General features: G+C 33.2%; 1 protein-coding gene across 1 annotated transcript in view; it reads right to left on the bottom strand.

Moving 5' to 3' along the window:
- RB1 (RB transcriptional corepressor 1) overlaps nucleotides 1-14,519 on the bottom strand; it is a gene marked incomplete at both ends in the record, with an annotated part of 147,667 nt that overhangs the window by 66,172 nt on the left and 66,976 nt on the right. The window contains 5 exons of the mRNA XM_084234616.1: nucleotides 10,357-10,553; nucleotides 11,483-11,559; nucleotides 11,638-11,669; nucleotides 11,753-11,809; nucleotides 12,618-12,734. Coding sequence (XP_084090742.1) covers nucleotides 10,357-10,553; nucleotides 11,483-11,559; nucleotides 11,638-11,669; nucleotides 11,753-11,809; nucleotides 12,618-12,734 — 480 coding nt within the window. The remainder of the gene's footprint in view (nucleotides 1-10,356; nucleotides 10,554-11,482; nucleotides 11,560-11,637; nucleotides 11,670-11,752; nucleotides 11,810-12,617; nucleotides 12,735-14,519) is intronic.

Below are 14,519 nucleotides of genomic sequence, written 5' to 3'. Positions count from 1 at the left end.
AAGGTTAAAGCCTTCACTACATTTCCAGAAAGAATCATATTTTTTAAAATTAAGATAAAAATTTCCACTTGCCGTCAAAACAAAAAACACATGGTTGCTTTAAATAACTCATGAGAATCTTTTAAAATCCAACATTAAACATTTTTCATTATGGTAGCAAGCCTACTGTGTAAATATATATCATTACTTCATTGTACTTGCCCATATTTGGGAAAAGAAGAGTTAAATATGGCTTAATCATTACCTTAGAATTCACTCACCTTCCTGAGACATAGTTCTCAGTAACTGGCTTTAAAATAAACAATGTTAATGGTAAATACTAAAACCTTTGGGCAAAGTGTACCAGAGGTTAATGATCCACCATATAAATATACAACAGATATCCTTTTTCGGTTTTTTCAGAGCCACAGACTTTTCTCCCTTTTGTGTTCACTTCCTGTCACTTTGCTGTTTCAAAGGAACCAAAGAAGCTTAAAAATTTGTTTTTAAGTTTGTCACCAAGTCAGGACTCTAAAAATAGCTGCTATTCATTACAACTGTACTGATATATAAAATAGGCCTTTGTTTAAAATTTAGAAAAAAAATATTTTTAATCTTTTCTTATGTAAAAGTGCTTTGGCCCAACATTGTATAACTGAATAAATAAGTTTGCCAATGTTTCGTAACTACAGAAAAATAGTATGACAGAATCCAACTAAGTAAGGCAGTTCTAAAGATAAGTCACCTAAAGGAAACTTAACGTTCTTGTACTTATTAAAATTTACTACAAGGAAATTGTTACTAATATTTCCTTGCTTTCTATATAGCGAGTACACCCCAAAAGAGTTTCAGAAGATATAATGCATTTAATATAGGCAAACAGAAATGATACCCTAAATATTTGTAAGTATATGTTTACAAATTATCATTCACTAAATACTCTGCATAAGGGAAGAGAAGCCAAATTTGTCTTAAACACCTACAAAATTGAGCAACAAAAGGAAGCAATTTTTTGATAACGAACACAGTTCTGCTTAGAACAATAATCTCTGAAAGAAAACAAATGGTAAACCTTACCATTGCTTCAGTTCACTGCCTGAAGAAATTTTTAAGGCTACATTGCAGGAGGGAGAAACTGAAGTAGAACCCCCTGTGTTCTCCCTGGCTGAAGAACTACGAGTTGAGAATTTAAGGAAGCCAAGGGAGGTAAAATTAGCCAGACAGAATACCAGAGAGGACAGAATTACAGAAAAAGGAGCATGTTACAAAGAAATAGCTCCAGGAGTCTGAGGAAGGTTGCTCTCAAATTTTCAGATGTATATCAATCAATACATGCATGTGAGAAAACTACCCACAGCTGGGGAAAGAACCACTGGATGAAGTAGAACCATTCCAGGAGCTGACACAAGGCCAGGAAAAGTTCTGATTTCTAACAGCCAGAGTGGAAAATGTTGTAATATATGGTTGTATCATTGAGTCATTTATGTGTCATCAGTAATAGAGAACACTCCTAATGTCTCATTTTCATCAACATTTAATCCTACTTTTACTATCTTAAAAAATAATCTTCCCTCCATCTCACTATCTCAGTTACATATTTTTACTTTCCTTTACAGACAAGATTGGTAAAAACCATGTACAATCAGCCTCCCTTTTTAAAATTTCTCATCCAAATCCCACTGTGTTCTATTCCTGGCCCTACCACTTCTTTGAACAGTCCTTGCTGTCATCACTAGTGATTGGTGTGTTATTGAAACTAATGCACCCTTTTCAGTTCTTACTCTGCTCCTAAGACCTCAGATTGCTCGCACTTACTGTCTCTTTAAAACACCACTTCTGGTTTTCCTTTTATACTCTCTGGCTGCTTCATTTCAATGTCTTTCGGAGGCTTCTCTTTTCTATTTATCCCTTAAATGGAACTCCTCAGGAGTCTATCTTTAGCTGCCTTCTCTTATATAACATTTTCATCTTAGGTAATCTCATCCATTACTCAAATTTTACTTACTTATTAAAACGTACAGATTAACAGCTTTGGAGTCAGAGACCCATGGTTGCAAGCCACAACTCTATCGTTCAGCTTGTGTGATACAGGGCAAGTTACTAAGCTTCTGTATGAATTAACTTCCACATCTAGAATACTACTACTATGTACTGGTAGTATTAAGAAATTATAATATTATGATTAGTAAGAAAAGTACTAATCACAAAATAAACTGTCAACAAATGGTAGTGATTTTTGTTATATATGTGCTAGCAGTTCTCAGATTCATATTCCTAGTCCACATATCTTTCCTAAGCTACAGATACAGACATCTCTAGTTGAATGATATATAATCACTTTAATTTCAATACAATCAAGCAGAATAAACTTCCCAAGCAAATGCATCCAATCCTAGTTATCATATTTTAATGACTGACATTTACATAGATGTCATCATTAATTTACTGTTCTCTGTTCTTCACTCCCACCCACTTACATAATTGCCATATTTTATAATACAATGCCAGATACTATTCTACTCTAGGTGCATTAAATCACTTAACATGAAACATGTACATGTACTAAAATATAAAGTTTATAAATGATTAGTAACTGGTATAGATAGAAATACTGTAAGACTGCAAAGGAGAGGAGAATAAGGCTAGACTAGGATAGTCCAGAAATGCAAAGTGTATTAGTTGACCTGAAAATTTGGTTAAAAAAAAAAAGCAAGGGACAGGCATTTCAAGTAGAGCCTACACAGTGAAAAATGACTCAGGGATCACAGAAACAAAATGGTTATGTGACTGACAGTAAAAAGACAAGTCTGAATGAAGATAATACAAAGCAGGCATTCTCAAGCATTTTGTACTCATACCCTTTTACATTCTTGAAAGGATTGAGGACCAAAAGATTTTGTTCATTGGGATTATATTTATCAGTATTTAGTGTATTAGTAATTAATTATTACTTTAATGATAATGTGATTTTTAAACAATCAAATTAAACTCATCATGTTAACATAAACAACATGTTTATGGAAAAAGAACCAGATTTTCCAAAATAAAAAACTAATGATAACAGTGGCACTGCTTTATAATCTTACAGAGCTCAATATCTGGTTTTTTAAGATTAAGTTCTCATAACTGCTTCTACATTTTCTTTGTTGAAATATGGTATCTGGGTGAAATACAAGAAAATGTGGCCTCATACAATAGGCAGTTGGAAAAAGAAGTATTTTAGCAGACATTTCAAATAATCAGGATATTACTGTTGATAATGTTAAAACTCAACAAATGGCAGTTTCTTAAAGTGAGCTGCAGTGTGGAATTAGAATCAATGCATATGAACAGAAATAATTTTTTTCATATTCTAACACCTTAAAATCCACTGGTGTGTAACTCTGAGCATTATTTCTTAGCCATGTATGATTTTTTTCCTTTTCTTTTTCTTTTTTGTTTAGCCATGTATGATTTTATAACATGAGGCATTGGTCATATGTAAACACTGATTCATTAAACTATGTATAACTTACATATGTTGATAAATCTTACACAATATCAAAAATATAAAATTTACGAAATCACCAATTTCATCAGAAAAGTCTTTGAAGTACCGGGAAGCTGTGTTGCTTACAGTGAATAAAAAGTTAAAATTCTTTCACTTAAAAACTCAAAATTTATCATTAGCAACATTTATTTTGCACTATTTTCAAGATGCACTTGAAAATAAAATTAATAAAATGTACTCGAGACTTAATAAAATTAATACTCCTTACTACTTCATCAATGACATAAATGAAACTGACGTGTTTTGTTTTGTATTTGAGAGTTCATGGTAGTAAAAAAAATACAATGAGTATTAGTTTGGTGCTATTGTTTTTATATGGGCAAAGGTACTAATAATTTTGTATCATCTGTGTAAATGTAAAGGTAGTATCTTAAGAGTAATATGAAAATAAATTTTGCCTTACAGAGTCTCTAAAATGGTTTCAGAGACCACAAATGAATCATCGAACATACTTTGAATGGCTGACATTAAAAGGAGACAAATTTTCCTTTTTCTATTTTTTTTAATATTGTTTTTACTAAGGTAACATTGGTTTAAAACACTGAATATGATTAGGAAATACAGGATCTCACCTCTTCAGATGTCTTACCACACCACACCCATCACCAAGACACCCACAGTCCTCTACCATAGTCATTTGTGCCCTCTCCCCTCTTTGGTCTCTATTCTCCCCTCTCCTCTTCTGGTAGCCACAGTTTTGTCAGATTTCTAAGGTTTGTTTTGGTCTGATTTTTTTCTGACCCTTTGTTTCTCTATACCCAACTTGAGCAAAACCACCCAGTACTTGTCATTCTCCTTCTGGATTTTATCGCCTCCAGTTACATTCATGTTGTCACAATAGCAAGAGTTTATATTGTCTTTTTTTTTAGAGCTGAGCAGTATTCCATTGTGGATATATACCACATCTTCTTAGTCTCTTCATCCATCCTTGACATTTAGGTTTTTTCCATAACATAACTATTGAAAATAGTGATGCAATCAACATAGGAGAGCATAAAAGTCTTTGAATTAGTATTTTTGCATTCTTCGCATAAATACCAAGAAGTACAATTGCTGGATCATAAGTTTTATCTATTTTTAATATTTTGTGAAATCTCCATATCACTTTTAAAACGGGCTATATCAGTCTATATTCCACCAACAGTATATAAAGGTTTCCTTTCCTCCATACCTCAGTCAACATTCATTGTTTTGAGTTTTTTTTTTTTTTTTAATATGGGCCATTCTCATAGGTGTAAGATAGTATCTCACTGTGGTTTTGATTTGCATTTCCTTGATAAGCAATGATGAACATTTTTTCATGTACCTATTGGCCACTTGTATGTGCTCTTTGGAGAAATGTCTAGTTTTGTCCATTGTTTGATTGGGTTTGTTTTCTTTTTGTTGAACTGTATTAGTTCGGATCTTAGATATTAGCTCCTAGTTCAGATTTGTGATATATTTTCTCCCTCTCAGTAGTGTGAATTTTGCTGTGCAAAAGCTTTTTTTTAGTTTGATGTAGTCCTGTTTGTTGAGATTTGCTTTTGTTTCCCTTGCAGTAGTAGTCCAGTTTCTAAATACATCACTGAGGCCAGTGTCATGTGTATCTTATGACTTCAGGTCTTACATCTAAATCTCTTACACATTTTAAGTTAATTTTCGTATGTGTTGTGTGACTTGTTTTATTATTCCACATGTGGCTTCCCCAAACCACTTACTGAAGAGGCTTTCCTAGCTTCAGTGTATACTCTTATCTCCTTGATCATATATTAATTTTTGACGTAAGTGAGGGTTTATTTCTGGTCTCTTAATTTTATTTCATTGATCTGTGTGTCTGCTTTATTTCAATACTATATTGTTTTAATTACTATAGCTTTATAGTATAGTTTGAAGTTTGGGAGAGTAATACCTCCATTCATACTTTATTTTGGCTGTTAGGAGTCTTTGGTGGTTCCATATAAATTTCAGAAATGTTTGTTTCATTTCTTTGAAGAATGCTACTGAAATTTTGATAGGAATTGTACTGAATCTGTATATTGCTTTGGGTAAGATGGCAATTTTAACAATGCTAATTCTTCTAATCTATGAGTAGGATATTTCTTTTCATTTCTTCTATTTCTTTTAACAATGTCTTATAATATTCCTTGTACAAGTATTTCACCTCTTTTGTTAAGTTTACTCCTAGGCATTTTATTCTTTTTAATGTAAATTGGATTGTTTACTTGACTTCTTTCTCTTCTAGTTCATTTTTGCATATAGGAACACAACTGATTTTTGTACAATGATTTTCTAACCTGCTACTTTACTGTACTGATATATTATTTGTAATTTTTTTCTTTTAGTGGAGTCCTTAGCTATTTCTATGTTAATTATGATGATATCTGCAAATAGTGATAGTCTTACTTCTTTCCCAATTTGATTTCTTTTATAGCTTTCTCATGCTTGACTGCTCTAGGTAGGACTTCCACTGTTATACTTAACAGTAGTGGGAGACCAAGTTTCTTAAACTTTTTTTTTTCTTTTTTCTTTTTTTTTTTTATAGAGGCATGTTTTATTTATTTGTTTGTTTGTTTGTTTGTTTTTTGTTTATACATGCACTGGGTACAGTCAGAAGCGTGGGAGGGTGAGAGAATTCACCAGAGCCAGAGCGGGGAGCAGAGCAGGCAGAAGGACCGAAGTACACTGCTGAGGGGAGCAGCGGGCGGCAGGAGAGGTCTGTGCGCCATGAGACCAAGTTTCTTAAAGAGAGTATTTCAAGCATCAAATAGTTGACCTAAACTTCTCATTTGGAAAACATGCACTTGATTACCTTGACCTCCTCTGTGTGACGGGCAATTTTAGAATCCTGAACATCATAAATGTTAGGTTGTAAAGATTCTAAGTTCAGTTATTTTTCTCAAGTGAGCATGGTTCTGTTTTCTTTTGACAAAGGCATTTATCTTTGTTGAACATGAACTGTGAACTGTTTATCAGACAGTAGCTCTAGCCTCATTCAGATCATCTTTCATTAAGCTGCTTTGAGTGTGTTATATCTCAATGATGCAGAGTATGAGCAATATAGTTAGCAATCTTCCCAATGCTATTATACCCTATTATATTATACCCTATTATACTTCCCTGAATATTATATAGCCCCAGGCTAAAAGCATTCTCTCCTGAAGCTCACAGCAACCTTACTCTCCTTAACTATAGTTTGTCTGCTCTTCCTGTCCAGAGATTTCAGACAGTTGCTTTTAGCATTAGGTATAGATTTTATAGCTGTTTTTTTTGCAGGGAGTCACATAGAGGCAGGATCTTCTGCCAATATTACCAGAAGCATTTGTCCCCTAGAGAAGGTTTGTATCTGAGACATTAGCATGAAAAGACTTGCATTATAAAAATGCTCTGGGTGCTGTAAGAGTCCTAAGGTATCTAGAGATGTGGGGAGATCAATAGGAAGAGTCCATTAGCCTAGGAAAGAAAGATCACTTGGAGAGATTGGTGCACCTTGGCAATAAAGATTTTATTGAAAAATATCCGATAATTTTTTTAAAGATTTATTTATTTATTTACACATGCAATAGGTATAGTCAGCAGTGCGGGAGGATGAGAGAATTCACCAGAGCCAGAGCGGGGAGCAAAACAGGCAGACGGACAAAACACACTGCTGAGGGGAGCAGCTGGTGACAGGAGAGGTCTGGCGCCATGTGGGACCCTTGCCGGCAGCCAGGGATGAAACCGGCGCTGCAGAGGCTGCGGGCAGCTTCGCAGCCCAGCCCTCAACCGCTGCCCCACCAGGGGAGGCCCTCTGATAAATTTTTAACATCTTAAAACTAAGACATCCAAATCTCACTTTATTATCTGTGGGCATTAAAAACTGCTTAACAGGGCCTCTATGGTGGCACAGTGGGTTGAGCGCAGCACTGTAAGGCTGTCCCGCAGCCTCTGCAGTGAGGGTTCGATTCCCGGCCAGCCAGGGAGATTCCCACATGGCGCAGCAGACCTCTCCTGTCGTGCCCACTACTCCCCTCAGCAGTGCTTTCTGTCTGCCTGTTCTGCTCCCACTCTGTGGTGAATCCTGTCACCCTCACGCGCCTCTGGCCTGTACTCCAGCTATTGTATAAATAGAAAATAAATATTAAAAAACAAACAAACTGCTTAACAGATTTAAGATGCTGAAACATCAAGTCACTTAACCCTTAAATATGATTCATTTCTAGTCACCTTTAATCAAATTTCTAGAGAATAAGATTTTACATTTTTCAATAGATTGTTTAGCATTTTACACTCATACTGCCTTTAATCTCTCTAGGATCAAAAGAAGCATTGGTATGCCTTTTCCTTCTTTATGTTGATTTATTATATCTCAAGATTGTCAGTGCTAAAGGTGCTGAATCCTGTCCCCACAATCAAAACTGTGATGATCCTCTTTCATTAAATTATGAGGGGGTTACTAACATCAAGTAGTACCCATTTGATGTTTCCCTAGGTGAACAACACGGTGTTATTGATATTTTCCTATCAATCTGCAATTTAATGAGAAATTCTTACTATGATATAGAATTAAAAAAACTATATAAGTTTGCTCTGATTCTTGATGAAGGTATTGTTAACATGCATGTAGCTCAATTTGTAAAAATTTATCAAACTATCACTTGTGATACACACTTTTCTATATATATTATACTTCAAAATAAAACAACTTAAAAGTCTGTGAAAACTCAGATATATCTCTATAATGTCCCCTTCTCTAAAATGCCAGTTATTTTCATGTGAAAAATTGCAGTATTTTATCTTTATGGCACAGCTTATCTTCACAGTTACCCACTACAACTCTATTCACTTTACAATTAAAGAAGTAGTATGTATTAATTTTGCAAAAATTCAAACATTAAGAATATAAACAAAAATTATCTATTGTAATTTTATTCCTTAGATACAGCACACTTTAGAATTTAATTTCACAAGTTTATATCTTCACATTACCATATTGTTAATAAATTATGTCCTTTTCCAGACATTGGACATGTCACTTTTTCTAAGAGTACTCAAAAATAACCAGGCCTCCCTGGTGGTACAAGGGATTAAGTCTCAACACTATGAAGCTATCAGCAGCCACTGCAGCACGAGTTCGATCCCCCAGTCAGGGAGCTACCCACATGGAGCAGCAGTCTGCTCCTGTCTCGCCCACTGCTCTCCTCAGCAGTATATTTCAGTCAGTCTACCTGTTCTGTTCCCCACTCTGTCTCTGGTGAATCCTCTCACCCCCCACACCTCTGGCCTATATCCCAGTTCTTGTGTGCATAAATATATAAATCTTTAAAAAGAAAGAATCCTATACAGTGCCTGTAACTGAATTAAACACATCTGAGCACAGCATTTTTTAAACAGTAAATTTCTACTATTTCTTACACAAAATTCAAAGCCCTTGCCTTTTCCTATCCTTACAAGGTTTATCCCAATGCAAAGCATAAAGCAGATGTTATGATAGTGGAAATAAATTAATTCTCTAAGAGACAAATACTGGATGATTTAACTCAGGTATGGAATATAGAGAAACAAAACAAAGAGACAAAACTAAACAAAAACAAGAAATCTAACTGTAGAACTGAAGGTACCAGAGAGTAGAGTGGAGGGGAGCAAAGATGGGAGGAGAGGAGACAATGGTCTATGGTACAGAATTAAGGGTGTCTTGGTGGTGGATGTGGTGTTATAAGACACATATGAAGAGATATGAATCTATACCTCTGAATCATACATAGTATTGCAACCAGTGTTACCCAATCAATAAATATACAATAATAAAATTAATTCTATAAAGGAAATGAGAATAGTCATTTTCTGATGATATAGTAATATCTTAATTTCAATTTTTTAGAAGTGGTCACATCAGCCTCTGAAAAGTATTCTCTACTTGTTTTCTTATCTATTTATTGATTTTTTGATACTACCCTACATTTTGAGAATTTTCTCCTAACCACTCCTTTTTTTATTAAGGTGGAAGCTCCTTGTATAAAGGAGTTACTATCTTCAATTATTGCATTGCAACATATTACTATCAATTTCCCTTATTTATGTCTTTTTCTATTCAATACTGTCTATATGGCAGTACAATAAAACACTAAGAAATAACTTATCTCTTAACCACTAATCGAAGTTTATATGCACAGATTAGGGATCTAATATAATTAAAGTCTTGATTTTTTTTTAAATTGCCAGTTCTATATTTTATTATATATCAGGTTGTTGGGAAAGTCATGACACATTTTTGCTTGGAAAACAGAAAAAATACATCATGAATTTTCCGGAAACCCGACAGTAAAAGATAAATGCTTAGCAAGAAAAAGTTTCACAAGAAATCAAGTTTTACATTAATCTATATACCTGATGATTCACAAAGTATGACCCAATTATGCAGGTTTAGAGATAATAATGAATGAACTCCAAATATTTTAGTATTACTACATAAGGAATGTCACCTTTACTTAAAAAAAAAAAAGCCTTATCAATAGCTTATATGCTATAAGAGAGGATTAGAGAATGTGATTTATTCCCTTATAATGTTATAAAAAATAACTACAAATGAACAATTATATAGATTTTGAGACTATTTTCAACAATGGGGCCAAAAAATCTAACTTTATTGAACTAAAAAAGTATACCTTTAATTCATCAAAGTAGCATAATCTCAAAATTTTTAATTATTTTGTTAAAATTTAAGATGAGCACTTAAAATTTCAAACATGACACCAGTATTTTAAATAAATTATCCAAATACTTTAAAGAATTCTGTTTCAAAGCACCTTGCTTTATGAAAACCTATTCCTAAATAAATCACTATGCAGATGTTATTTTATCTCGTTACTTACTGAGAGCCATGCAAGGGATTCCATGATTCGATGTTCACATCGTTCTAAATGTTTTATCATTTCTCTGGTCAAGTTGGCTTCTGCTTTGATAAAACTTTCAATCACTTTGTAAAAATCAAAGGCTTTTAAATTAAGTACATTCAGAATCCATGGGAAGGACAAATCTGTTCCAGTATCAAGATTCTGAGATGTACTTCCTAAAAATGAAAAAAAAATATGTAACTTATGTATGAAATGTTAAGCCTTGAACTACATAATTTTAGGTTGGAAAGTTTTTATCAAACCAAAAATTATAACACAGTAGAAAGCTTAAACAAAAGTTTTTCTTTCTGGAATCCACAGAATGCTAGGAAATGCCAAATTTATTTGAGTGCTTATGTGCACAGGGTTCATACCTTCTATGAAGTTTTTTAAAGATATAAATGCCTTAAACTTATAGTGAGACAATTCATAAGTATATCCATTTTAACTGTCTCATTAATTTTGGTGGGGGAGGGAAGGAGTCTTTAATAATTGCTGATTTGAGTAGTTAGGAAATTATATCTCTTGTAAAAGTGTATTTCTAAATTTGTTTACTAATTTAAGTTTCTCTTATTAATTTTATACTTGTATTCCTATATACATTCTTTTTTGCAAACAAAATTTTAAAAAATATTTACATTTGCAAAAAATACATGTGTAAAATAATATATTTTTAAAAACCACCATCAAAGATGTCTGTTCTGTGTATCTGGTAGATTCTAGCTCCAACTTTTGGCCTCATTATCATAAAATGTATAGCAGCATTTCCACACCAGTGGAGGCTGCTTCTTAATACTGTATCTGGCATTTTACAACCTCATAGGTCTATGAAATGATTTCAATAGGTATCATTCCTATATCTGGTATAGTACAGAATAGTGAAACACTATCCCTAATATGACATGAAATAATTCAGATAATGAGCTTCTTATCTGAAAATGACTTATGATGATGACTAATTACATTCTTCAGGATATAATGATATCAAATATGCATTTTTTCTTTACCTCATTCCCCCTCACCCCCAAACTACACATCATGTCTTAGATAACTATTTTTAACTTGAAATTGGGATAAAAGGTTTATTTACTAAAGTTTAACTTACTGCTATATGTAGCCATTACAACCTCGAGAGCACACGCCAATAAAGACATATGAAAGATGTTGTCATTCAGGAGTTTGCTAAAGGAAAAAAAAATGATTCTGAAATATTTATTGTTATAAAAAGAAAAAAATTTTTACTAAAACTAAAAAAATTACCTAAAATTCTGAATGGATAATCGTTCTTCTTCCTAAAACAGATAAAAATATTTTAACTGATATTTTTGTATCTCAGCATTGAACTGTTTTTTCTATTACATTCTTTGTAACTTACTGATTTAAGCATGGATTCCATTACTCGGTAATACAATCGCACTCCAAGTTTGTATCGCTGAGAACAAAGAAAAATAAATAAGAGCCCACTATTTTATAAAATCACAGTAATTATTACATTTTAGAATGTTTCCTCTTTACATACATCTCAGACCCTATTTGGAATATGGCTACCAAGAGGTTATAAAATCTATCTTGCCTAAAACTCAAGATTTAATCAATGATGCTTAATACTACCAATAAATTATCAAGAGGGCAGGTATGGTACCTGGTTTTTCTTCATTCTACATGAATATACATCATTATATGTGCACACACATACACACAGGATATACCTGGTACTATTTTAAACACTTTACATACCTAGTAATTTTTGTTGTGACCTAGACCTAGGACATATATTTTCAAGATAGCTATCCAAATTAAGATGATAGTATCTGTCTATAAAACCAACACAGAAAAAATCAGACCTAACTGATCTTATAGCAAAAAGTTTTACCCACCTATTTTTCCATTAGTTGAGAGAATAAACAAATTTTAGCGATAAACACACAATCACATACTAACTATATTGCATCATTTCGAATTATAAATATTGCATCATTTTGAACTATTAAATATGACTGTTTACATCAAAATATAATCTCAATACACTGAAAGATGTATTGCAGATTACAATTTTAAAAATATTTTCCAATGAAGTTTATCATAAATAGTAACATATGCAGGCAACTGGGACAGAGTTTATCTGCCAGCACATTTTACTACTAGACAAATACTAAAATAGTATTTCTACAATGTGGACAGGTATTAGATGTGAAATTATTTATTATATAGTGGCAATATTCAAAATGAACTCAAGTTACCTGAGATCCAATTTCCACACAACCCTGTCCCACAGCTTCAGCAAATTTCTTTTTAAAGATGCATCCAATATCCTTTACTCTTTGCAGGATACTTTCTTTTGGATTCACTGTGCAGTTCTTTAGGAAGGATACACAGAAATCAATGTTGAAGGTTACTGTTGAATATAATTAACATTTTCTGTTCTATAATGTATACATTACAGTATCAATTGTTTGTATTACAGAAGCATTTCCACAATAACTAGGTATGCAGAACTATTGGAAATAAGCAAAACGGAATTTCAGCTTTGGATGTCTGTGACCAAAAACCACTAGAGCACAACTGAAAAAATTTATCTAAATTTCTTGCCTTTAGGTTAAGGAAAAACATTTGCTTTGTTAGCCTTTTAATTAATTAAGAGTCTTATATATCCATAAAATATCTTCAAACAAAAGTTACACTGGGATGTATACTATCCAAAAAAAAGCAAATGATGAAAGAGGTGATGTTGGTATCATTTCCTAATTTAAAACTTCGGAGTTAGAATTACCTAAATAATTTAGCTACCTTTTTGAAAAAACATGACAGAAATGATTACAAAAGTCGAGTATGTGTATCATGTGGGGTGGAGCTATATCAAATTTAATAATAAAAACTTATTACAAGATGATTGTTAAAATGCTTATTAGATGTTCCAAAATTTCTAATGTAATCTATTTTATTTATTTATTTGTTTATTTATTTACTTATACAAGAACTGGGGTACAGGCCAGATACACTGGAGGGTGAGAGGATTCACCAGAGACAGAGCAGGGAACAGAACAGGCAGGCTGATGAAATACACTGCTAAGGGGAGCAGCGGGAGCAACAGGGGAGGTCTGCTGCGCCATGTGGGACCCTCACTGGCTGGCCCGCTGGGATCAAATCAGCGCTGCAGAGGCTGCAGTCAGCTTCACAGCAGGGCGCTCAACTGCCCGCGCCACAAGGGGAGGCCCTATAACGTAATCTATTAAAATATATCTCTTCAGCCAAATTCCATGTGTTTTTAAAAATCTGTAGAGTTTTTTCAAAATTTATGAATTGGTAGCTGGTGTTTGAAAGTTGCAAGATTTTCCTCACATATTGGATTCCTGGCTTTGAGATATCATTTGATGAAGAGTTGTCCTTCTGGCCTCCGTGGAGTCCAGTGCTGTCCCCTTCTGCTCCTGGCTCTCTGATTCCAGCCATTCTTTCCTATCACCTACCTGGCATTTGACTTTAACATTTTGAGTCATAAACGTTTTCAGTTTAAGTGTTTTATAGACAGAAATTTGGCCAAGCAAGACATGTTTTAGGCCATATGTTGTTAATTTTCCCTCCAAGCCCCCTAAATCCTCCCTCTGGAGTATATGTCTCATATATCTGTGTTCTTGACAGTGGGTTCCCAAATAAACTGTGCTGCTGGGAAAATTGCTTGAAAAAATAAATAAATAAATAAATAAATAATAAATAAAATATATCTCTTCAGCTATAAAAATTGACTTATATATTTATAAATTAAGTACATTAAAAACATACATTAGATGATAAACTTTCTAAAATTAAGATGAATTCTAATTTTCTTTGAAATGTATGTCATTCAAAATTTCATATTCTATATCATCAATAATTTTATCTTCTTTAAAGAAAATACCACACAAGTCTTAGAAACTCAGCAACAGAGAATACTTCCTGCCATAAATCATTCCTGCCAACACAGCCATAAAAATATCTACAGATTCCATCAATAAGATTTTACGTACAGAAGATGACATTAATTTAAAAAATGAAGAAATCTGAATAAAGAAGCAAAATTAGAAAACTTAATGATCTTTGGGATATGCCCACTCTGAAATAGGCAATTTGTGTCTGAATAAAACTTTGAAATTAAGATTCATTTAATG

This window comes from Talpa europaea (genome assembly GCF_964194135.1).
Source record: "Talpa europaea genome assembly, chromosome: 6".
Lineage (NCBI taxonomy): Eukaryota > Metazoa > Chordata > Mammalia > Eulipotyphla > Talpidae > Talpa > Talpa europaea.
The sequence above is the reverse complement of the archived record's forward strand: the minus strand, read 5'-3'. Positions and strand labels throughout refer to the sequence as shown.